This window comes from Gossypium arboreum, chromosome 11, assembly GCF_025698485.1.
Source record: "Gossypium arboreum isolate Shixiya-1 chromosome 11, ASM2569848v2, whole genome shotgun sequence".
Classification (NCBI taxonomy): Eukaryota; Viridiplantae; Streptophyta; class Magnoliopsida; order Malvales; family Malvaceae; genus Gossypium; species Gossypium arboreum.
In genome coordinates this window covers 132,767,210-132,793,819 of record NC_069080.1, presented here as the reverse complement: position 1 = coordinate 132,793,819, position 26,610 = coordinate 132,767,210, and the positions used below count along the sequence as shown (strand labels likewise).

Genomic DNA, 26,610 nt, shown 5'->3' with positions numbered 1-26,610 from the left:
ATCTAAGATATAATGATTGATTTATCTATTTTTTAAGAATGTAATCTAATTCTTAATAGAGATTCCTATAATAATTTTACCGGTAATGAAGCGAGAACAAATTTTAAGGGTTGAATAAAATATTAATTTTTATAGTCTATATCTTTATAATTTTAAAAGATTAAATTAAATTTTTATAATTTTAGGGGGGACAAAGTATAATTTTACCTTTAGTAATTTAAAATTTAAAAAAAATTCAAAAGCCTAAATTAAAATTTTCAATTTTAGGGGCAGGCCCTGCCATCCTCCGTATCCGCCTCTGTTTTTTACCCTTAAAATGACTATTTTAATTTAACCCCACATCGTTTAGAAAAACGAAGATGATTATTTTTTAAAACAGATTGATAGAGAGAGGATGTGATAGACAACTTTACTTGTATCCAAAACTTGATATTTAGAGACGGTATCATAAGCCAAATCAGATTGAAGGTGGCAGTGCAGTTTTTGGTGTTGCCACTCACAATAGTATTACTAATTCTGGCTTTCTGGTGCAAAGCAAAATCCAAGTTTAAGCTGCGAAGATGTTTTGAATGAAGACGGGGATGGGGGTTTTTGAAGCCAGTCGTTTGCCGATAATTAGAAAGAACAAAGAGATAGCCGCCTGAGAAGAGCGCCATCATCGAATAGTGGGCTGTTAATTAGCAAAAGGAAGGATAGATAGTCTTTGGCTTTACAAACTCCACCGGTGTTGCTCCGCTCTCTGTAGCCTCTTCAGCTTTTTCGAGAATGAATTGGGAAATTAATGGGTTAATTTCATGCTTAGCCCCTTATATTATATTAGCTTCTCTGTTTGGAGCCAACATTTTTAATTAAACTTCATTTAATAATTGCATACAAATAATTTAACAACAGCACTATTATATATATCGGATATAAAATCAGCCAATACGTTTGCATCACATGTTTTTAATTATTATTTTTCCCTAACAACCCCACTCTTTTTGTTAAGTACGTAAAATACAAACCCTCCAACATTTTTATTTCTTACTTACGATTAATTAAACTAGCCTCGAAATTATGATTCCTTCATTCAATAATTGCATAAAAATAATTTAACAACAGCACTATTATATATACCCGGCGTAAAATCAACCCTCACCTTCTTGGAAAGAACATCATCCCTCATCTATTTGTAGATCTGCTTTTCTCTTTCTTATCCTCATCAACCCCTTGTTCCCAGTTTCTTTCTGTGGTATTGAGCGAACTATTTTCTGATTTTGAGCACTAGATTGAGATATCTTTTTCTTCTCATATATCTTCATGTTGTCGTTACCTTCAACTCCATCGTCCATTTCTAAAAAGGAATATGATGTTTTCTTGAGTTTTAGAGGTGAAGATACTCGCAAAAACTTCACAGATCATCTCTACGAAGCTCTAACGAGGCGTGGGATTGTCACCTTTAGAGATGATCCAAAGTTGGAGGCGGGTGAAGAGATCGCACCTGAACTCTTTAAAGCAATTCAACAATCATGGTGCTCGATCATCGTTTTTTCAAAAACCTATGCCTTTTCAAGTTGGTGCTTGGAGGAGCTTGCTGAGATAGTTAAACAAAAAAAGGATAAGGAACATAAAGTATTTCCAATATTCTACGATGTAGATCCATCCGATTTAAGAAAACAGAAGGGAAAAGTTGAAGAAGCGTTTGCAAAACATGAAGAGAGATATAAGGAAGATAGAGAAAAGATCCAAAGGTGGGGAAATGCTTTGAGGGAAGTGGCTAACATCAAGGGATGGCATTTAAATAACAGGTCATTCTTTCTTCTCTATTTTCTAGTTTTAGTGTCTAACAAGATTGTTATTTTTTTGGATATTCCTATATATGTGTTTTGTCGAAACAGTATTCAGGTCCGCTAGACTATTTTTTTGGTCACCACTCAATTGTTTTAGTTAGGTGTGATTGCCCACTTAAGAATATATAATTTTTTATTTTTTTGGTGGAACCTTTAATAAAATTTTAAAATTGATTGTACAGTTACATGTGATAAAAGGTATCATGTAATCATGTGCTATTCTTAATTTTAAAATAATAAATTTATATTTAATATTTAAAAATAATTCTTGTTATAAAATAATTTTATTATGAATAAAATGAATTTATTTTAAAACAAAAATTCGAGCTACAACCCCATAAAAATTCATGATTAAAACTTTTAAAACAATCACTTTGATTATTAATGGAAAAGAGTATTCTTCTACGATAAATAATTACTAAATATTTCGACCGTAACTCATAAATTATTATGGCTCTAGAATATTCCCTCGTTTTCTAATAACATACCTAACAACGAAATGTAACTATTTTAGGCATGCAATAATTTCTTTGTTTTATTTCTGTCTTTCTATTGGCTCACCCTGTCGCTGGGTGTGTCTTGTTTTAGTTCTCTCTCTCTCTCTCTTTTAACTCTTTCCTTTCCCTTTTATTAATAAATAATAGCTATAATTCTAATTAATAATAAAATTACAATAATAAGAAATAATAAGATTTAAAAATATAAAATTCGAACTCAATTTTAGCTTTACCCAAGCAAAATATAGTTGCTACATATTTAATTGTAAAGTTCAATATTTCAACGAAAGAGAAAGTTGTGCATTTTGATGTGGTAACAGATCTTGCTTTCTTATTCTTGCTTTTTGTTTGCTCCACACTATATTATGATGCAACAAATTTTTTAAAAGAATTAAATGATATTTTTTTATAGGCATGAATCAGAATTTATTGAAGATATTGTTAAGAGGATATCAGCGAAATTATGTCAGACCTATCCTGTTGTTCCTGATGACCTGGTTGGAATTAGTTTACATTTAGAGGAGTTGTATTCAAAAATAGACATTGGGGAAGATGATGTTCGTATTATAGGAATTTGCGAAATGGGTGGCATTGGTAAGACAACTCTTGCAAGGATTGCTTATACTCAAATGTCACCTCATTTTGAAGGCAAAACCTTTCTTGCTGATGTTCGAGAAGTTTCGGATAAATGTGGACTTGTTTTTTTACAAAAACAACTTCTTTCCCAGATATTGCTTGATGAATGCTTTAATTTTTTCAATGTTCACGAAGGGAATACCATAATTAGCCGCAGGTTGTCTAGCAAAAAGGTTCTTGTTGTTCTTGATGATGTTGATAACCTACAACACTTGAAATGCTTGGTTGGAAAACTTGATTGGTTTGGTTTAGGAAGTAGGATCATTGTAACGACAAGAGACGAACATTTGCTTCAATCTTACCGAGTTGATGATGTGTATAAGCCTACAGCATTGAATCCTAATGATGCCCTTAGGCTTTTTAATTTGAAAGCTTTTGGTAGTGATACAACATTGAAAGATGATTTCATTGAACTTTCTAAACATATTGTACATTATGCTGGTGGTCTCCCCTTAGCTCTTGAAGTTTTGGGTTCATTTTTGTGCGGTAGAGATGTAGCTCAATGGAGAAGTGCAATTGAAAGACTTCAAAGAAATTCTAACAAAGAAATTCTCGATAGGCTTCGAATTAGCTTTGATGGATTGGAAGAAAGCGAAAAGAATATATTTCTAGATATAGCATGCTTCTTCAATGGAGAGGAGAAAGTATTGGATGGTTGTGAATTTTTCTCAAATATTGGAATAGATGTTCTCATTAAGAAATCTCTCATAAAAGTTGATGAACACAAGCATTTGTGGATGCATCGCTTGATACAAGAAATGGGAAGAAAAATTGTTAGGGAAAAATCTGTTGATGAACCTGGGAAACGTTGCAGATTGTGGGAGGAAAAAGATGTCCATCATGTCTTAACAAAAAACACAGTAAGTCATTCAACAAAACTTACATTCTATTTTTTATAGAATTTTTAATTAAAAAAAAAGACTTAGAGGAATTTATTTATATAGTAGAGTCCAAAAAAAAAAATTTGAGATTCAGTAGCTTTTGACATAAATTCCTTTTGCTGATTATAACTCTTAGTAAGGATTTATATAAATAACATTTAATTTCGTTGAATCACTCTCATTAGAAATATTTTACTTCATTTAAAATGCTTTATATACTATATTGCGACCAAAAGGTTATGATAGTGTTAAATATGTATGCAACTTTTATAAGTTTTATCATACTGTTTACACCGTTTATTTTGATTTATTCTTCTTTTTTTAGGTTACGAAATAATTGAAGGCATGATCATTGACAATAAACTGTAAGAAAATATATGTACATATTTATGATGTATATTATTAATATTGTTATTAGTTTTTTTTTTGGGGTAAAAGTATCCAATAAGAATCAATGGAAAAAACCTTTAAGGCTGAATATTTAATGTCATATTTATAAAATTTATCTAGCTATGCATTACTCTTTCAAAACAAACACATTAGAGATATATCCTTTCTAATATTAAGTGCTTGTATTTGATGCACTCGTAATGTATCTTAGTGGACAAAATTTTAATATGTCATCAAAAGTTTTTAAAAATAAAACCAATTGATTTCATTTTTAATGATGTGTCCTAGTTTGGTTCAGTAACAATGAATAGAATTATGCATTATCATTGCACCAATATAAATCAAAATTTTATTTTTAGTTTCTAAGGCTTAGGTAATTCAAAGTCAAATGTGAGTGTTAGATAGATATATATGTCCAAAATGGGTATGTGTGATTTCTTTAAAAAGCTTTTTTTTTTTATGTATTTAATGAGTTCTTGAAGGATCATATATCAATATCTATATTTGGACACGTGTTAGATATAAGAACAGGATACAAGTCGTTAAAAAATAGTATTGGAGAAACATTGCTTTGAGGTATTGAATGTTTTGTATATTTTAATGCTTATTTTTGTTTTGCTTATGGTTTTTAGGGAATCGAGCAAGATACTCAATTTGAGTGCCAATGCTTTCTCGAAGATGACAACTTTGAGATTGCTCAGAGTACTTTGTCTCTCAAATTGTGATGATCTCAAATATCTTTCTAATGAGCTACGACTTTTAGATTGGACAGGATATCCTTTAAGATCATTGCCTTCAAGCTTTCAACCGGATAATCTTGTCGTTCTTCTCTTACCATATAGTCACATTGAACAACTATGGAAAGGGAATAGAGTAAGAATTAAATTCATCTACTCCTTGTGTTTTAGCTTGTTTTAATAAAACCAGTTCAATTTGAATAAGATAAAAATAAAAATAATAAAAATGAGTTTTTATTATGTTTTCTGTTTTCTGAGTAATATGTTTTTGTTTTGGACAGCCCTTGTATAAATTAAAAATAATCAACCTTAAAGAGTCCCAAAACCTAATCAAGACACCAGACTTTACAACAGCCCCAAATCTCGAAGTTTTGATTATGGAAGCTTGTACCAGATTAGTAGATGTTCATCCATCACTTGGAGTGCTTAAGAGACTTAAACTCTTGAATTTAAGGGAGTGCAGAAGTCTTAGGAGTCTTCCAACCAAAATTGGAATGGAATCCCTTGAAACTTTAATTCTTTCAGGTTGCTCAAATCTTGCAAGGTTTCCAGATATTGATGGGAAAATGGAACATCTAAAAACTCTTCATCTGTCTGGTTGCTGTAAAGTTGAATATTTGCCAGAGAATTTGCAGCAAGCAGAATTTTTGGAAGAGCTTGACTTGAGTGAAACAGCCATAAAAGAACCACCCTCCTTCATTTCTCAATTGAAAAATCTTAAAATTTTGTCTTTCAGTGGATGCAAGGGTCCGTCTAAGTTAAAAATAAATCTCCTTTCTCTTTTCAAGGTAAGCCAAAGAGGAAGGATGAATTCCATAGCTCTAATGCTACCTTCATTATCAGGTTTGAGTTCATTAAGAAAGTTGACTCTAAGGGACGGCAGTCTTGGTGAAGGAGATATTCCTGGTGCTATATCTTGTCTATCCTCTTTGACAAATCTTGATCTTAGCGGTAACAATTTCAACACCATACCGGGGTCTCTTACACGACTCTCCAGGCTTGAATATCTTACATTGTCAAATTGCGGCCTGTTCAATATTGGTGGAGATATTCCAAGTGATATTTCTGGTCTCTCCTCATTGAGATTTCTTGGTCTTAGTGGTAACAATTTCACCAGCATAGCTGCGTCTCTTACTCGTCTTTCCAATCTTCAAAGGCTTGGGGTGTCAGATTGCAGTGAGCTTGAATCGTTGCCTGTGCTTCTAGCAAGAATGACAAGTGAGTGGATAGTTGATTGTGCTCACCTTATGGCCATTAACTGCTACAGATTGGCTGAGAACATTAGTGCAATAACATTGCTGAAAACACATATTAAGGTTGATTAATCTCCCTTTTTTTCATGGTTTTAGTTACAGAACCACCGATATTTTATTTTGCAGGCATTTGCAAATTCAAGAAAGACTGATGTTTTAATTTGCAGGCATTTGCGAATTCAAGAAAAGAGTTTGACGTTATTATACCTGGAAATGAAATCCCAGAATGGTTCAGCCACCAGAGAGGCGGCTCTGTAATTGACATACCTCTGCCTCTCAATATTCAGAATGACAGTCAATGGATTGGAGTTGCTTTCTGCTGCATTTTCGTCAATGAGGGTGGTCCTGAGGAAAAGGTTGTCGGTGGTAGAGCTTATATACGTTGTAGAAATTCTGGACAATCTAGTTATAACGGATCTGATTTTCAAGGAAGAAATCCTGGATGGATCTCATCGAATTTCTTTGCTTTTGGTGGAGAATATTCGGAGCCCATAACAAAGGACCACCTGTTTCTTTGTTATTTCTCGCGTGATAAATTGTATCCATTATACTTCGAGGATGAATGTGGTGAATGGGAAACCAATAATTTATGGACAATGGATTGCTCTGATCATGAATGCGATGAGATGTCTTTCGAGATGTCTTTCGAAGGCACACTTGGTTATCCTTCTCTTAAGGTGAAGAAGTGTGGTGTTAGACTAATGTATGAGAAAGATTTGGAAGAAATAAAAGAGGTGCACTGCCATACCCCTCAATCTTCTCCAAACTTGGAACATATCCATCATCACTCTACTGACAACGATGGATCCGCAGGTAGCACTTCCCGTCTAAAACGAAAACTCAATACCCACGAGGAAACAGAGGAAGAAGGGCCGCAGCCGAAACGGATGCAAAAAATTTTCAATTTTATAATGGGCCGATCAGAAAAGAAGCAATAATACTTGACTAGCCTTTTCAACATTCTTTCTCCTATTTAGTTAATTTTATAAGTTTCTCTTTTTCCCATGTTTTTGTTTGATGGTAGAAATAGATTCTTTACCATGTTTTCTATAGTCAAAATATTCCACCACCACCTGATTTTAACATTCCTAATAGTGCCTTGTTGGAAAAGAGAAATTTTAGAGGAATAAAGGTTAAGAAAGATGATTAGTTCCTATCAGCACGAAAAGCTATGGGATACTTGTGGGTCTAGTATCTATGATTTCTTTCTATTTGAAAATCTGCATGGCTTCACGTGATATGTTATCAAATTTTCAAGGAAAATGTGAAGTTGGATTGTAAGAGTAAAGCGTTTGTGGACATGCTTCTAATATCTCAAGTGTTTCGCATTGCAAATAAAAAGTTGAATGATTCTGATAAGTTCGAGAGAAACCAAAAACAATAAATTTTTATAGATTCTTTTCAGAATTTGAGTCAAATTTTGTTACTGAAGCATAATCCTGGAGGGCATAATCCTGAGTTGTTTAAAATTCACAATAATTTCTGCTGCAGGGCATCCGTTTAGCTGTTTGGAATTTCAGCCAACTTTGATCTTGCTTCAGAATATTTGGAGTGTGCAAATCTAAGGCACTAATGGGTATGTGTATTTGTTATCATTGCAGATGATGTTTGGCCCTTTGTTAAAGCTTGCCCTGCAAAAGCATAGACAATGGCTTTGTGGTTGTCCACTGTCCATGCACAAAATATGAAGTTCGGTTTAGTTACAGTAAATGTTTGTACAATTGGATACTGCTCAGAGGTGCTAACTTATCTAATTGTTTTATACTTTTAAATCATAATGATTTCACAAGTGCAATAGACAATGCTTATACCAACTTCTTTTTGTCAGCATGAGCTGAATCCTCCAGTGTTTACACATTTGAAATTGAAGTTTATACCAACAAGGAATGACATGACAGGTACTTCATACCACTCATTTATTTTCTTCTATTTTCTATTTGCTTCATATCTATCATTTCATAGACTTCAATTTAAGGGCTTCTGTCTAAAAATTCTTTAAAGGTACCCATTGGACATTGATGTCGAGACACCTATGAAGCTAGCATGCTACCCATCAAAATGGTTCTACTTCTTGCTCTGCTTTCTTTATTTTCCAAATTTAATCACTTAACTATCATATATGTAGAGAGTTTTATGTTTTTTTTTTTTTCATAAAAGAAATTTATCCTATTTTTCTCTTAATTTTGGTTAGTTCTTGGCTCTCTTCTTCGGCAGAGCATAGCATCCACTACAAGAAGCAGAGGCCATACTTTGTACTACAATTTGTTTATCTGCCAAAATATTACAACAAAACAAAAATGGTAATATATGTCACCAATTTCCTTCTATTTTCCAATTCATCTGATATACATTATATAAATGGTGTATTAATTCAAGAGTTTTAATATATACCAACTAGCAGGGAAGAAGATGGAACAATTTTTTAGGGGGACCAAATGAAATTTTAAACTTTTTATAGTATATATCTTTATAATTTTTAAAGGATTAAATCAAATTTTTATATTTTTAAGAGGCTAAAGTGCAATTATACCTTTACTAATTTAAAATTTTAAAAAACATACAAAGCCTAAATAACAATTTTCCATTTTAAGGGGGGCCGGGGCCCATGCCAGCCCCCTAGATTAGCCTCTGCTAACTGGTTACTAGCTTTAGATGGTATTTATGCTATTAAGAGAGCTTAAACAAGCAATGTCCTCTTAATTCTTATTTAGATACGTCAATGTGTTTCTCAGTAGACCGAATACGGTAGACGATTGATTCGGTACTTTCAACAGGACGTCTATCAACATCGAATCAACGAGTTTTTTTTTACTTGATGTCAATACAACTTTACAAGATAATGGTGTTTATCTCTTAAACCGACGCAATATATAAACATATATATTAATAATCTAAAATCTAATTTTACTTAAAACTCTTTTATCTAATCTAGTATTTATAAAGAGTTATCTTAAAATATCAAAACATAAAATATTATCCTAATAAAAAATTAAAAGTATTATTTTTACAAATAAAATCTCCAAAATAAAAATTTTCAAAAAATCATTGTCCATCAACTTTGTTCTTTGGTCTAGTCCACATCTTCGACTCTTTTTTACTTTTTGATTTTACTTTTGTACCTAATCAAAAATCAAATAATAAGTCTAAAATTAGTGACATCTCATTCGAGAATTTATGGAAATTAATCACAATAAAATTTATGGAAATTAAGCACAATAAACAGATAAAATGGGCGTATTAACATATTCCAACATATGCAAACTGTAGTTTTATTTTATTTTTTCCTTTTATTTCTTCTACGAAGCTTGATTAGGGTCGATCAGCAGGTTCGATTACTAGCTTATTGATTGAGGAGATTTTTATACCAAAATCGAAGGTAAATTATCAAAGTTCAAGCACGTTGGAACAAACTTGGGAATGATTTGAATGCATTGGAAGGCCCCATAAGATTCCATGGAGTTTGGCTCTCTTTGCCTATTGGCATGTGTCTTCTATAATAGCTTTTTGCTGCCCATATCGAAGACATATTTCACAAAATTTCCCAAAGTTGATATATATGTTTAGCACCAACTAAATATGAGACCCAAAGTGGAAGATAAAAAGATGGGTTTGAAATTGAAGAAAGAAACGCAAATTGCCTTGGAAATATCAAATAATATGGAATTAATTTGCAATATCTCTTCAATGTTAGGGTTAGAAATGATAAAAACACAACTCTAAAAGATTTAGACTGAAACCGGCATTATCTCTGTAGCAAAAAGTAAAGCCATTGAAGTTGGTGTTGTCAACCTAACCATTTTTCCTGATTAATTTTGATGTTAATTTTGAGCTTTTTCTGAAATTTTATTAGGTATTTGAGACAAACAAGGTAAAAGAAAAAAAAAAAGGGGACTAAATAAAAATATACTATTAATTTTAGATTTTCACATGTTTGGTTAATTAGAAAAAGTAAATATAATTTTTAAATTTAAAAATTAAATATAAAAAATTTAAAGATTATTTATATTTAGGAATCAAATGACAAATATTGTAAAAACTAAAGGCCTAATTTGTTGATGTTTTTAAATTTAGGATCAAATTGATAGAATATGTACATTTTAGAATGCTAAATTTATTATTAGGCCAATAAAACAAAGCTCATATTAGACTTATTTTGAGTAATTAACGAAGAGTGACTAAAATATTTAATTTCAAATAGTTGAGTGATTAAATAAAAAATTGATAATTGGGTGATCAAAATAAAACAAAGTACATAGTTCAGTGATTATTTTCTAATTAAAGAATTAATATATTTTAGTTTAAATCATAATCATTAATTAAATTGCTTAAAAGAATGATATTTTTGTTGTGAGTTTTTTTCAATATATTTTGAAGATTGATATTCATTTTAAAACAATTAATGTTAATGATATGGATAATAAAAGTGAAGTACATAATCATCCCATGTAAGTAATTGAATGAAACGAGCTGCTGGAGAAAATTCCCATTACATCATCCTCCAATTTGCCAACTTAAATAATCAATATAATCATGCTCAAATTATATTAATCATGAAAATAATAAAAGAATAATTGATAATTGATAAATGTTATAATTCAAAATATAATTCATTTAGATAAATAGCAGTAGTGATCAAATTAAATGAATTAAGGAATTAAATCACATAACCTACATACTTTGAAGGAACAAATTGCAATTAATCCATTTAAAAAATAACGCAGACCAAGAGCTAAAAACTATATTTAAAAAATAACGCAGACCAAGAGCTAAAAACTATGTGACACGGAGTAGAAATTATTTTATGGACTCTTTTATCGATCACATCATATGTACATTTGGACTAAACTTTCGAATTAAAGATGATGTGTTTCTTTTAATTGGACGAGATCATAAATAATGTAGTGAAAAAAGTCCATAAACTTAGAAATCCAAAACTTACATGCAAACCATTCTAAAAACTTAGAAATCCCTTACCAATTGCACTTCCCCTCCTCCAGTAAAATGCACTGCTGATTACCCACAATTCCTTCCATCCACCCATTTTCTTTAAAACCCATACCTTTAGTCTCTTAAGCAATCACATACTTACCATCTTTAACACCTAAAAAACTTTAAAGCCAAGGTTCATTCACCATCGTCCCATGTTGATATACTGTAAGTATTATCTCTTTGCAACACAACTACCACACATGATCCCTTGCACTAAAATCTCAGAAACAAAAATCATTTGAGACCAAATCAGAACTGCACCAGAACAACAACCTTAAAACCCATTTAAATAACAATGCCTTGATTCATTCACCAACCCTTACGGCTCAAGAAATCATGAGATTTAAAAATTTATTGAAATATAACATAAAACATAGTACAAAAGAGCAACATAAGCATACACTATGGATTATTAAGATGTTAGGATTTAAATAACATCTTAAACACATATAACATATAAAAGCAACACAAACAGGAAATGGATCACTAGATGATATAGAGTCTTAATTCCTCATTAGGAGACTGAGATTGGATCAATGAGCAAAACAGTTATCCCATCTTTTGTATTTTTCCCAACATGTGTGTACTCATCTCCAATCTTGTAAATGAAATTGATGGATCTTGTAACATTGAGAACTCGTGTAAGAACCGGCCTTGGAACAACTTTGGATATCTCACTAAATATCATTTCCTGGTTAATATCTTTCCAAGCATTCTCCACTTGCTTCTTCAATTCAGTACATGCTTCTTCTTCTGAAACTGCATGTTCTCTCATGTAGCATTCAACAGCTGATGCACAGTGCCCTTTCTCTTGCTCAAACTATATATTTATATTAGTTTTATTCACCAAATATAACTTATTAAAAATACTCTTGCAAAATTCGGAAAAAAAAAGGTACCTTGTGTGAAGTAACATCATTCATGAGACGACCAACAACAGAAGAAGCATTAGTGATTTTAGGGTTCTTAGATGCCCAATTAAAAATCTCAAGTGTCACAAAATCTCCCATTCCAATAAAAGATGTGACGGCTAACATCATATAACCAACAGATAAAACCGCGTTCCTCATATACTCCTCCATTGTTGGTACAAAGTTTTCATTGTACCATTTGGCCTCCACAAAATAACATTCACACAATTGTTTAAACTATAAAAAAGAAGAAGAAAAAAAAAAGTCATTACCTTTAGGTCATAATAAATTTTCAAGTTTAGAGTATATAAGTACCAACTTATAATTATAATCCTTCATATATATTCCATTTTATGTTAAACATATATCCATATATAGGATAATAAAATAACCCGAATCCATATGTTTCGATCCAACCCTATAAAATATATTTTCTTTTATGAAAATTAGAGTTTGGGCAGAGATAAGGTTTTGATTAAACTTGCATGGTCCGCCTATTTTAAAAATTACTAAAATACCTTTTTAATTTCATAACTAATTTTATATGTTTTAATTATAAAATTTTGAAACTTCTATAAGATTTTATAAGAATTTAAAATTTTTATTTTTAGTTAGATATTTTAAATTTTATATGATTTTATAATATGCATTTTATTTGATATTGTAAAAAGTAATACAACAAAAAATTATTTAATATTTTGGGGTGAGTTGGGTAAAGTTGAGAAACTTTTTTTTGTTGTTGGATATGAAATTTCAAATAAAATCATGTTTGGGGTGGTGTCAAGGAAGGAGATACAAAAATTAGATGGGGTTGAGGTGAATAGTTTCACAAAGCCTCGCCTCATTGCCAATCCTACTTATATTTGTCATTTTCCTCATATAACATATGAAAAAAAAGGTTATTAATTTTTACTGTTCATGTATTAAAAAATGAGATCAAGTACGAACGTACTGTATCTTTCGCATATTTGACACGATACGATTTTCCTTGTTTAACCATTATTTGCTCTTTTTCTCCAAAAAGATCTAACAATGGCATGTAAAACGATTTCATGTATTCTGGGAGTTGATCTATATAATTAACATTCCACCTGCAAAATCAATTAGAGAAAAGTTCAAAATCAAACATATTGAATAATGTTTTTTTATACATTATTATATGAACTAATTGAATAAAATTTTACATTTAAAATTGAATCGTTGAAGTTGCTAACCTCTGAATTGCATTCGTGAGGAGTTGAAGTTCTTCAAGTGTACCATATGCGTCATATATGTCATCCATTATTGATGTCATGACCATTGTTTTTGCTAATATCTCCCTAGCAAAAGAGTATTGTGGCTCAAAATACACTCCCAATGCACAGAAGTAAGCTTCTACCAATCTATCTCGAACAAAAGGTAATTTTATAGGTAAGTCTAAACTTTTCCCCCACCTGAAACAAAACTCAAATTAGCCTAACTATGAACAAAACTCAAATTAGCCTAACTATGTATAGTATCATTAGGTATCAATTAGTCTTTTTAAATTAGGATAAACAATTAATATTGAATGTTGAAGGAGTAATATATTGCCTTGAGATCTTGCTTAGCTCTTCCTTGTGTGAAATTTGTAACAAGTTGAAATCCAACTCTGCAAACTTCAACAGTGTTTTGTTATGTGAAGCATCGTCTCGGTAAATGGAAATGAATCGCCTAGCCTCCAACCTTGGCAAGCCCTTGTGGATGGGTTGGTATAGAGCACGGGAGACTAAGGCTGAAAGGGGATATTCGATAGTGCCAGCAGCTTTGGCTAAACCTAGATGAGTGGTGGTGAAACCAAGAGCTTCTTCAAGTATATCTTCCCCATGCACACGTAAATGTGAAGCTTCATATAATTCTAGTAAGCCTTTCACATCACTTGTTAAGGACATGTTAAAGTTTCCTTCATCATCTTTGAACTTGTTGAACCATTCTACTCAACTCAAAAAGATATTATTATATTAATCATTGTAATATACAGAAATTAAATCTAAAATTTGAACTCTCAACAACAAAGCTTTGTAGGAAAAAGAGAAATATAACACGAAGAAAAGAAATTAAGATTCACAAGATTAAAAAGATTTTCATCATCATCGTGGTCGTCGTCATCATCATCATAATTTATTATTATAGGAAAATAAGTTACAGGCAGCGACTTTTATAAGGTTTTTAACCAAAACTAGTATATGGATTCCACCAGTTAATTATTTATTTGTATTAAATTAAAGAGTAAAATTTGAAGATAAAATATATACTAGATTTCTATATACTTTGTACATTTGAAATTTAATCTTCTATTTTTAGTTTTAGGAGCATTGTTCTCTAGTTTTGGAATTTAAAATTCAAGTGCAATGGTTACCATTGTTAAAATTTTTCTATTAGATTCTCTAGTGTGACATTTTGAATTTTAAATAAAATTCACTTGATAATCACATAACATTAAAAATAACATTAAAATTACATAATTAGGATTTTTTCTTCTTAAAAGCACTTATTCAAAATCGTCATGATAAAATAATTTTGTTTGTTGAAATATTTTCTTAAGAAAAATTGATGTTAGCATTTTGATTGAAATGATTAACAATTTTAACTATTTAGACTAACTAATAAAGTTATAAATGTAGATGGACTAAATTAAGTAAAAATTAAAGCATATAAATTAAATCTCAAGTTTCAAAATAACCTAGAGGCCAAAATTGAATTGTGACCGTTGTCTTATAATGTCAAGAAAAACTACACAAACCTAAAAGAAATGGGAAGCCATATGTTAAAAATCCTATATTATGTTAAAATAATATATAACTATGAAATGTTTTAACTGAAAATTTAACGATATTAAATATTTAGAGTAATTATAACATTAAAAATATAAGGACAAAATTATGTTAAAAATTAAAGTATATAGATTAAATCTCAAATTTGAACATATTACAGGGACTAAAACTGAATTTAATCATTTTTATAAAATTAAAAAAAAAAAGAAAAAAGAAAAAGAGCATGGTAAGTGTGTGCAGGATAGAGGTGTTCATAGTTCGGTCAAAACTGGATTAATCGACCGAACTGATCTAATTCGGTTAATTGGTCAGTGACCAAATTTAGTTTTGTCGGAGGTCGTTTAATGATTTTTTAAAATTTTTGTTATAAGTTAATTCGGTTCAAAATCTAATAATTAACCGAAATAAATAATATATTTTTATATTAGAAACGTATTTTTTAAATATTATTTTTTAGATTAATCAAAATAAATAATATATATTATATATAATATATTTTTTGAACTATTAAAATAAAGAAAATAAACATTTTATATGTTTTATACTTATTTTAATCAAAAGAAATATATATATATATATATATATATATATAAATTTTGGTTAATGACTAAATTAATCAAAATATTTCGATTCGGTTAATGTATTTAAAAAAAAATTAGTTCAGTTAACGATTAAAGATTTTTATCTTTCGAGTAATTTAGTTAATAATTGAACTGATCATTTGTGTACCCTTGTGCGAGAGGAAAGTCCAAAATTAATTACAAAACCCTAACAAATTAGACAAAAAATAATTATTTAAAAAAAGAAACCTAAAAGTAGTCATTTCCATTTCTAACAATTATTATTGGGTTGGATCATCAATTAAAGTTACTGGCAAAGGAGCTGGACGCTTTTGTTGAATTAAAACAATAAAAAAGTAGGAAGGAAAATGGACTCACCACAAGGAACACCAAATCCATTCTCCCTAAGCAATCGAAATTGAAGAGAAGTAGTCTCGAGAGTTTGGCCATCTTCATAGTCATGCTCATACAGATTGAGCAATACTTCCTCTATCTCTCTTTCAAAATGGTAACTCACACCCAATCGTTTGATTGTATCAATTAAACGCAGTCTGTAGAATAACTCATCATCCATCACTACCTTAATCATCCTCCTTACTTCTTCTTTCAGTTCTTCATGTTGTAGTTTAGTTGTAGCATCAACGTTCTGAAAAATTGTAATGTAGGACAAGATTTTCATGAATTAAACTATATCACATGTTACACAATACGAAATCAATACAAGCACTTGTATATATGTGATTTAGGTTAAACAATATATTAGACATGACATGATTAACGACTGATTAGACACGAAAAATACAAATACAATAAAGATATTTACTCATGCGCAGACACACATATGTATCTAAACTCTTTACCGTTGATGGAGATGAAAGGAAAATATCCCCCCAAATGTTAGGATGAAAGTTGGCAGAGGGACGCTTCTGGTTGGACATGGATCCATGAGTTGAAGAAGGAAGCTTTGATGAAGACATTTCGTTAGCTAGTTGGAAACCCTACGAAATGAGATGAATTGGTGTGAGACAAAGAGCTCCTATGTTGAAGTATTTATACTACTTTCTCAGCATGTGAAAATCCTATTTTACCTATACATCAGGAAGTTGAACACTAGGGTTCGGTAAAAATCAATTCGCATAATGCCTTATTAATTATTTTCTAAAAATTCCAAAAAAAAAAAAGAAAGTTATTGAGATTATTTAAAATTTTTTGTAAAAATAACAAATATATATTATAATTTTTTTAAAAATTCAAAAATATTAAAATTAATTAATTGTTGATTTGACATCCACGTGTATGTCCACATCAGCAAATTAAACGTTTGATAAATTTTATTATTATCTATTTTAAGGTGATTTGACAAAAAAAAAAACAAGTTTGAGGGTTAAAGAGAGACGGACAATTAAATAGAGGGCTAAAAAAAAATTTTCTTTTTTAGTGTTGGAAGCCTAAATATTTCATTATACCAAATTAATTCAATCAATTAAAAATATAACTAAACTATAAACAAAATTTTTTTTATATGTAATTGAATCACAAGTGAAGTGATAAATAATTTGTATTCAAGTTTTAAGTTCACATTGAAATTGACATAGTTGCTAGTGTAGGAAGATTTGGGTTCAAGCAAGTTGAAGCGTGTTATCCTCCTTTTTGGAAAAGCGAATCCTAGACATTTTTCGGCTTTCAACCAAACAATCTTCTTCGCTATTCTCATACCATGAACTACTTAAAGTGTGGGCTAGAACCAATCGAATCAAAACACAGAACTAAAAAAGTTTTCTTTTCTCAAATAGAAACAAGTAGAATTGATATTTCAGAAAAATATATATTTAGTAATAGAGAATAAAACTCTCCATTTTTCGGCAGAGTAATAATCTCTCAAAGTTTTGTTTTATGCTCTATCGGTGCTATCTATTTATAATAAAAGAAGGTAAAACCCTTGCTGAGTTGTAAAAATTTATTTTTACTAGAAAAAGAAAATCCTAGTTCAACTAAGATGTAGGGGGCAACAACCCTAGTTAAATATACTAGGCTTTGCCGTCTCTCTTTTATTATATAAGGGACTTTTGGGCCTCTTCTATATTGGGTCTAATTGTAACACCCTGGTCTTTTTATTTATGTTTTTGTAAGTACTTGTCATAAAGGTGTATCTGCTTCAGTGGTTGAGTGTTCTAGAAGTGTTTGAGAGGTCCTAAGTTCAACCCTTATCTTTAGCAAGTGTTTGGATTGAGATAGAATTCTAAAGTGGGTGGTTGAGGATGAGAGAATAGTGGGGAGTTGGGATATTAGGGAGTTATCAAATTTTTTTTTTATCTTTTGTTTTTCCAAAATTCAGCTTTCTCTGCGTTTTTTGTCTTTTGACGATTCCTCTCTTTTACTCTCTATTTTCGGTCAATATAATTTTTCAGTCGCGATATTTTGGCTTTTGATGTTATTGGGGTTGGTAAGTTTTGGTAAGTGGTCTTTGTTAGATTTCTTGTTTGTTGGCATGTAAGTTTTTATTAGGGGTTTTAATTTTTGTAAGGTTGCGTTCGAGAAGGCAGTGTTGCTCTAGATTTCATTTCAACGAATTGAATTCTGCTTGCGGTTGTTTTAGTAAACAGCAAGAGTGTGTGCACATTATTCTATTTAGCCTTTTTGTGATGCAATTCGTTGATTAAAGGTGTTTGGTACTTTGATTTTAGGTTTTGGAATGCTCGGGATAGTTTTAGCATCAAATCGATACCAGGTGTGTACCTGAATCGCAGAAAATAAGGTTTCAGCAAAAGCCAAACAGTTATTCTATCAACGCCACACGGGCGTGTAGTCACCCGTGGTAGGCCGTGTGCGAGAACATGGCCGTGTGATAGACGTAGGCATGGCCGTGTGTAAGACACAATCGTGTGGTGGCTTGAGTGTGGCCATGTGGGCCACATGGGCTAGGCCGAGTAGGGTGTGTGGGCCCACACGGGCATGACACACGGGCTTGTGGGCCACACGGGCAAGGCCAATCTAGGCATGTGGGCCCACATGGACATGTAGACCCAAATTTCTAAAATTTCCTGACGGTCGCACAGGTCATCCCAATCAACTGTGGGCCTACCGTAGGGTCGGTAAGGACTAACCAAACCCCAAAACTGTAGATCTAATAGATTGATAATCTATTATGAGTATGATTATGCCATGCATATCTAATAATTCTAATATATGTACCTGTAATTGAAATACCTTTGCCTCTCAATATTCAGAATGACAATCAATGGATTGGAGTTGCTTTCTGCTGCATTTTTGGCGGAGATGATGGTTCCGAGTTAAAGGTTATCGGTGGTCCAACTTGTATCCATTCTAGATATTCTGGACAATCTAGTCGTGATGGATCTGTTGTTCAAGTTAAATATAGTCGATCGGTCGATTTCTATTTCCTTAATCTTGATCGACGACGCATAACGAAGGACCACCTTTTTCTTCGTTATTTCTCGCGTGAATTATTATATCCATTTTTCTTAAAGGATAAATGTGAAACCAAGAATTTATCGCTTGAGATGTCTTTCCAATCTTCAAAATGGTATCCTTCTGTTAAGGTGAAGAAGTGTGGTGTTAGAATAATGTATGAGAAAGATTTGGAAGAAATAAAAGAGCTGCAGTGCCAAACCATTCAATCTTCTCCAAACTTGGAACATATCCATCATCACTCTACTGAAAACGATGGATCCGCAGGCAGCACTTCCCTTGTAAAACGAAAACGTGATATCTACGAGGAAACAGAGGAAGAAGGGCCGCACCCTAAACGGATGCAAAACATTTTCAATTTTATAACGGGCCGATCAGGGAAGAAGCAATAATTCTGTAAACTACTTCCCTAGCCCTTTCGTACAAATTGATTTTTTCTCCTTTTTAGTTGAGTTTCTCTGTTATTTTTTGATTAATGGTTGAAATATTTCATTCAGAGACTTACAATTGAGGATTCCAACTCCAACAAGAACAAGGGGGCTTCGAGGGCTTATGCGAAACACTCCATGGCGGATATGGCGGTGGTGGTGGAAGATGATAGACCAGAGAAGTCACCAGTCTACGGACCATGGATGCTTGTGGAGAGAAATTTAAGGCGTAATTTTAGGGATCCTTGGAAGCCAGGTAACGCTAATTCGGGGGTTTTGATTGTGGATTCTAGATTTGAAGTTCTTGATTCTGTCAATGATATTAGGGAAGGATGGGAGGAAATAAGGGAGATAATTCTGGAAGCTAATAAAAAAGGAAAGGGCGTCTTGGTTGAGGCTGGAGGTAGTGGGGAAGGTCGGACCACTGACCCAATTCGTTTGAGGCAGGGGTCTGTAGCTAAAGTGGGCCAAGGGAGTGGTAAAGGGGTTATTGTTTATATTAAAATAATACACTAAAAATATATAAGAATTTAGAATAGTGGTGTTCGTAAGTGCACAAGTCAAAGTGTAATATAGTTAATACAACAAAATATTTGGAAGTATTTTAAAGATTGTACCCAAGAGATGATGGAATAAATCTACGAAAATCTTTTATAATAATAAGTCTAAGTAGTAATAATTAATCTCTATATTACGATAAACCATAAAATAGATTAATGAGAGAATTTAAATAAGAAAAATAACAATTGACTAAAATTAATAAATTAATCAGGAAGATTAACTCGTTTCAAGATTTGTAACAAACTTCGGATTAGGAATTTAGGGTGGATTAGCTACTGATTAGTCAATTATTATCTCTCGGCCTCAAACTAATTAATCGATTGATTGATATTCATTTATCTCCTAACCTCGTCTAGCCTATGATATCTTCCTAGGGGTCATCAAACCTAGTAGTTTAAGAACACGTGAGTTTGAGTTCTAACTCGATTGGCATCAGTATTGTTGCTAGTGCAGGACGACGTGATTTTGAGTATATTGAAGCGTACTATCCTTCTATTTAAGATTAATGGAGGGACTATAAATAGTTTTAAGCATTATATCAAAAAGAGTGAATATAATAACAACGTATAATAAAATTTCAAAAAGAAATAATAATAATAAATTGGAAATCAAATTTCATATATTAACACGACATGAAACCGATTTGACATGTAACAAATATTATTGTAATATTAAACGAGCCATTTTTTACTACTCTAAACCTATTATTCAAACTCTTTGTCGAACATGACATGAAACAAAAGAATGGGACAAAATTTCCAAAAAAAAAAAATGTATATTGAAATAACTACTACCTTTAATAAGAAATATGAACACGCTAGCCTACATCAACATTATTAATAATTAATAATAAGAGTATAGTATAAAAGAGTAATTTAAACTATACATGGAGTGATAAAACTTGTGATTGAATTTTCAATTAGCACTAAAATTAAATTCCATTCTTGGCCAATCCCACTTTTACCCTAAATATATATATATAATATAATAAATTCAATTGAAAATTCTGCCCAACTTGTTCTTTTTTCGTAGTATCATGTCTGCTATTCATTATTATCCAGCAAGTTACATTGAAAACTGCAGAAAAGTCATAAAGAATGACCATCCCTTATCTAAGTTTTAATATAAAATTAGTAATTTTTATTTAATTATTAATTAGTGGGTGGGTGGGTGACATCTTTAAAAGACTATATTGACTTTACGGGTAATGTATGTATTACCATTTTATTTTTATGTATACATAAATAATTATATTTATTTAATAGAAAATTAGATTAATGTCTTTATTTCTAAATATGTGTATAATTGAGTTAAAATCAAAACTTCATGTATACATTTGAATTACAATAAAGTTTCATTCGTATAATTACACGAATCAAAGTTCATCTATCAAATCACACATTGTACTAATGTTTATTAATAATTTTGATATTTATCTAAAAAAATAAAAATAATAAAACAGACTTCGACACCATTAGTCTTCTGGTCGGAAGTCATATTTCTCAATCTCTTTTCTTTTCCCTCCCTAATCTAAGGACCCAAAAATTATTGTATTTAAATTTTTACAGTAATCTTATCTTCCAACCTAAAAAAACCACATATTTCAAAGATGTTGGATATGACTCATATTTCGGTCAAATTTGAAAAATAGTTTTCTAGTTAAACTCTGTTTATTTGTTTCAATCAAACTCTGGTTAGTTTAGATTATTTTATTATTATTTAACCTACGAATTTAACTTAAAAATAGGCTCTTTTAAAACCCATTAGATATTAGAATGTTTACATTTTGAGGGTTCTTTATTTTCGAGTTTTTGGGGTTTAATTTTTATCTCCATAATTTGTACCCTTCGTTCATTTACCATTATAGTAAAATTATCTTTACCCATGGTTTTTATTCTCTTCAGAGGGATTTTTTCACATTAAATTTATGTGTTCAATTTCTCAATTCCTTCTAATATTTTTATTTGTTCGTTGCTTAATCGGGTCAACCCAAAACAAGCGGTATCAGAGCTACTTTGATTTTCGCAGATCAGCTCATTCAGAGATGACAAAACAATGTTTGACATTGAGAAATTCGATGGTGTCTAAAATTTCAATCTGTGGCAAGTTCGAATGACAGCAATTCTAGTTTAGACCGGCCTGAAAAAGGTCATTACCAGGAAAAAGTCTGAGAATCTAAATCAGTCAAAATGGGAAGAGTTTGATGAAAAGGCCTTGTCTGTGATCCAGTTATGCCTCTCGAATAGGGTATTGCAGGAGGTATTGATGGAGAAGACCTCATCTACCTTATGAAAAATGTTAGAAACTCGTTATGCGACTAAGTCTTTGACTAACTATTTAGTATTGAAACAACGTCTATTTACATTTTGCATGAACGAATGTGAGCTTCTTAGAGATCACATCAGTCAATTCATTACTCTTTTAAATGATTTAAATAATGTTGAGATTGACGGTGAGGATCGAACTATCCTATTGTTGTGCTATTTACCCCCTTTTACAAGTCTTTCAGGGAAACCATGATTTATGGGAGAGATAATCTTTCATTCAAGGATGTGAAAGGTCATTTGTTGAGTAAAAAAAACCTCAACTATGATTTTGGTTCGAATAGCAAGGAAGATAGGCAAGCTTCTGTATTGGTAGCATTAAAAAAGCGAGACAAAAGATGTCACTATTGTAAGAAGTTAGGTCATGTCAAAATATATTGTTATAAACTGCAAAATAAAAGGGCTACTGAGAGTAATGAATAAGATGTAGCTCGTGCTGATTTGGCCGACGAAAACGGTGATGATTTCTTATTAGTGTTAACGAGCGATAGTTTCGAGCTTACGTCTGAGTGGATCCTAGATTCAGGATGTTCTTTCCATATGTGTCCCAACAGAGAATGGTTCTCCACATACAGTTCGATTGAAGATGGAGTTATAGGCATGAGAAACGATTCATCTAGTAAGGTAATTGGTATTGGTACTATTAAAATTAAGATGCACAATGGGACGATTAGGACGCTCTTAGATGTCAGGTATGTACCTGATTTAAGAAAGCATCTCATCTCCTTGAATAATTTAGACTTGAAAGGTTGCAGAATCAACATTGAGTCGAGCGACATTACGGTGTCTCGTGGGGCTCTCATTTTGTTAAAAGGTAAAAGGACTGACAGTCTTTATATTCTTGAAGGTTTTCCAGTGACTGGTGAAATCGGACGTCCCTCGTCCGTTATGGGGTCAAAGTTAACTCGTTTTGAGTGGAGGCAACTTGGTCAAAGGAGGGAAAAATGTATGATCGTTTCATTGAAGAGAGGTTCTCTTTTGGATGCAGGTTTTGAAAAGTTAGGGCACTATGTTCGTGAAAATCAGACCCAGGTTAGTTTTGATTTGGCAGTGCACAAGTCGAAGGCTGAAATTATTCTAGCTTCTAAACACAAATTCAAATCAATTAATTCCCTGCATAGTTCAAGATAGGCTCGTGGCGGGCTTTAGCAAAGATGGCATTGTGGAAATATGAGTCAAGGTGGAGATTTGTTGAGTATGACTCATATTTTAGTCAAATATGAGAAATAATCTTCCAATTAAACTCTGTGTAGCGACGTAAAAATTTTGCTTTTGGTCGGTAATTGAGGCGATTTATTGAAAATTTGAAAACCGACTTTCTATTTTCTTAAAAAAGGGAGTCGCCACCGATCCTTTTTTCTAGGTGTAATCGGACACCTAATAAATCCTCCTTTTTTTTAAAAAAGAAAATTTATTTTTAAACAAAAAGAAGGCCGAGTTTAGGTCTACGACAAAAGCCAGAGAAAAATAGGGTTCGGGAGTTGGTTACGCGCGGGGAAGGTATTAGCACCCCCATGACGCCCAAAATTGGTATCTCGTTAAACATGTGTTGTCTTAATTTTCTAAAATACGAGTTCAATTTGAATTTTAATCGTGATCCAATCAAAACACGAGAATTTTTAAAATTTCAGTTTCTTTTGAGAAGGGCATTCTGTTTTTAACACGAGCCAATGATATTCACCCAACATAGCGATGAAATCGACGACTTAATGTTAAATCGGTATGTTACCTTATTTATTGAAATTAATTTAAAAACATGAATGAAAATATTTCTATATAAAAATAAAAGTAAAAGAAAACTAATATTGATGTTGGAATAAGATATGAACTAATATGCTAAAATCGAATGACAAATAACAATAAAAAGTTAAGAATATCTGAAGCAAATAATAGAAAAAAACATTAACAATGTATATGTGATAATAATAAAACAATATTAATGCATATGGTATTAAATATGATAATAATAGTAATAATGCAAATATGAAATAGTGGGGAACATATATATATAAAACATATAATACTAGATCAATATATTGAAAACGGTAATAATATAAAAAATAACTAATAATAACGATATATAAACATATACATATATGTATTAAAATACATACGTAATAATAGGAATAAAAAGTATATACATAATATTAAAAATATAATTATAGCATTAAAAGTACATACATAATATAGTTATTTAAAAAATGTATACATAAGATAATATGTAAGAAAAATACATAAATAATATAGTATTAAAGATATATACATAATATATATAAAATAAAATCATATATACATGATATATATATATATATATATATTACTAACAATAATGATACAAAAAAAGCAACTATAATACGATACATAAATACGTACATATATATATATATAATGATATTAGAAATATACAATATATAGTATTAGAAATATATACGTAAGATAGTATAAAAATATAACTAATGATATTAAAATATATACATAATAATATATAAAAATATAATATTAAAAAATATGTACATAACATTAAAATATATATATATACATAATATAGTGTTAAAATATTTACATAATATATACATATAAGTATTGATTAAAAAATACTAATAAAAGTAATAGTAAAATACTAATAAATAATAGATATAGTAATAATAAGAATATATAAACGACAATGTGTACCGGGAAAATAAAAATAATAAAAGAAAATTAGTAACGCTATATATCGTAAACATATATATATATTGAAAACATATATACATAGTATTAGTATTTAAATATATATAATATAATATTGAAGAAAAATTGTACATAATATATACGTACTTGATATAGCTTTTAAAGTATATATGTAATATAACATTAGACACATATATGTATATGATAACATAAAATATATAACTAATAATATTTAAGAATGTATACATAATATAATGTTAAGAAAATAATAATAACAAAAAAACTATTAATAATACTATATAATATATATACATATAAGTATTAAGTGAAAATAATACTAATGCTAATAAATAATAAATATAATAATAATAGTAATAAAATATAATAGTATACATAATATTAAAATTAAAATAAAATAATGAGAAAAAGTGAAAAAGGACAAAATTGAATTAAAAAAGAAGTTTTGGGGCGAATTTTGAAATAGAACAAAAGAAAGGGGGCTTATTTGAACACGCGCAAAACAAAGGGGGACCGAAATAGCAATTATTCCTTCCCATCAAAACGCAGCACATCAGCGGGGTCTAAATTGAAAATCGCAACAAATTTTGGGGCCAAATTAAAAATAAAAAAAATGACTTAATTGCCAAGTAATAAAAAAGCGGAAGGGCTAAAAGCGCAATTAGCCCTTCCGTTAAAAAACACGCGGATCCTAGGCAGGTCGATCCGGTCTAAGTCAAAATGACGTCGTTTTGGGGTTTAATGGCCAACCCCAAAACGACGTCGTTTTGGGGGCTATAAAAAGCCTCTTTTCTTCAAAAAAAATTCATTTCGACACTTGAAAGAAAAAAAAAAAGAGAGAGAGAGAGAGGGAGAGGGTGGGTGATTTCCGGCCACAAGGCCAGTCACCGTCTGGTCGCCGGACTACCGTCGGCCGCCTTCGCCAACCACCACTGGCCACCGTCGCCGGCCACCGCGCACGGTGGCCAGAAATTTCAAAAAGGTATTTATTATTTTTTTGTATTTTTAATATATAATTTTTTTTGTATTTATAATATATATAAGTTTATGCAAGTTAATAGATTCGAAAATAAAACTAAAATAAAAACTAAAATCACCTTAGGCCTTTGATTATGATATCGATGTTTTGGTTGCTTGACTTGGTGCTATTCTCGTGCTATAATATTGCTAGAGTTGCTGTTTTTCGTTTTTGCTTTTGAAATAGAATGTTTGTATTCTTGCCACAAAAAAATCTTTTTTTTTACAAACCGATTTCTAGGCTTTTATATAGCCATTTTGCAAGAAATTTTATTATTGTTGTCACTTCTATCTTTATTTTTTGCAGGTGCAAAGGGATGGTGGCCACAGTGGTGGTGGTAGAGGGCAGTTGGCCATAGGGGCGGCGGCTAGCTGATTTTTTTTAGGGTTTTTCTTTTTTTATTTTAGGTATTGGGCTAGGGTTTGAAATTGGGCTTGGGTTTGGGTTTGTGTTATGATGGGTTAGTGGGTTTAACTTAGGTGGGTTAGGTTTAGTAATTGGGCCACTCGGGTTTGGATGTAAACGGGCCAAAATTGGCCTACAACACTCTGTTTATTTGTTTCAATCAAACTCTGATTAGTCTAGATTATTTTATTATTTGACCTACAAATTTAGACTATTAATAGGTTTTTTTTTTTACAATATTAGAAAATACACCCATTAGAGATTAGAACTTATAACACTTTT

General features: G+C 31.1%; 2 protein-coding genes across 2 annotated transcripts; one reads left to right on the top strand and one right to left on the bottom strand.

The window, feature by feature from the left end:
- The first annotated feature begins 324 nt into the window (after window positions 1-324).
- On the top strand, window positions 325-7,582 carry LOC108474284 (disease resistance protein RPV1). Its single transcript, XM_053021423.1, has 5 exons — window positions 325-1,787; window positions 2,739-3,822; window positions 4,795-5,106; window positions 5,252-6,286; window positions 6,391-7,582. The coding sequence occupies exons 1-5, from the start codon at window positions 1,300-1,302 to the stop codon at window positions 7,159-7,161; spliced, it is 3,690 nt and encodes a 1,229-aa protein (XP_052877383.1). The 5' UTR covers window positions 325-1,299; the 3' UTR covers window positions 7,162-7,582.
- Window positions 7,583-11,554: 3,972 nt separating this feature from the next.
- LOC108472067 ((+)-delta-cadinene synthase isozyme XC14-like) lies at window positions 11,555-16,469 on the bottom strand. Its single transcript, XM_017773584.2, has 7 exons — window positions 16,336-16,469; window positions 15,854-16,121; window positions 13,696-14,074; window positions 13,338-13,556; window positions 13,076-13,214; window positions 12,112-12,360; window positions 11,555-12,032 (listed from the first exon to the last, which is right to left on the bottom strand). Exons 1-7 carry the CDS (start codon window positions 16,450-16,452, stop codon window positions 11,727-11,729), a joined length of 1,677 nt encoding a protein of 558 aa, XP_017629073.1. The 5' UTR covers window positions 16,453-16,469; the 3' UTR covers window positions 11,555-11,726.
- Window positions 16,470-26,610: the final 10,141 nt, after the last annotated feature.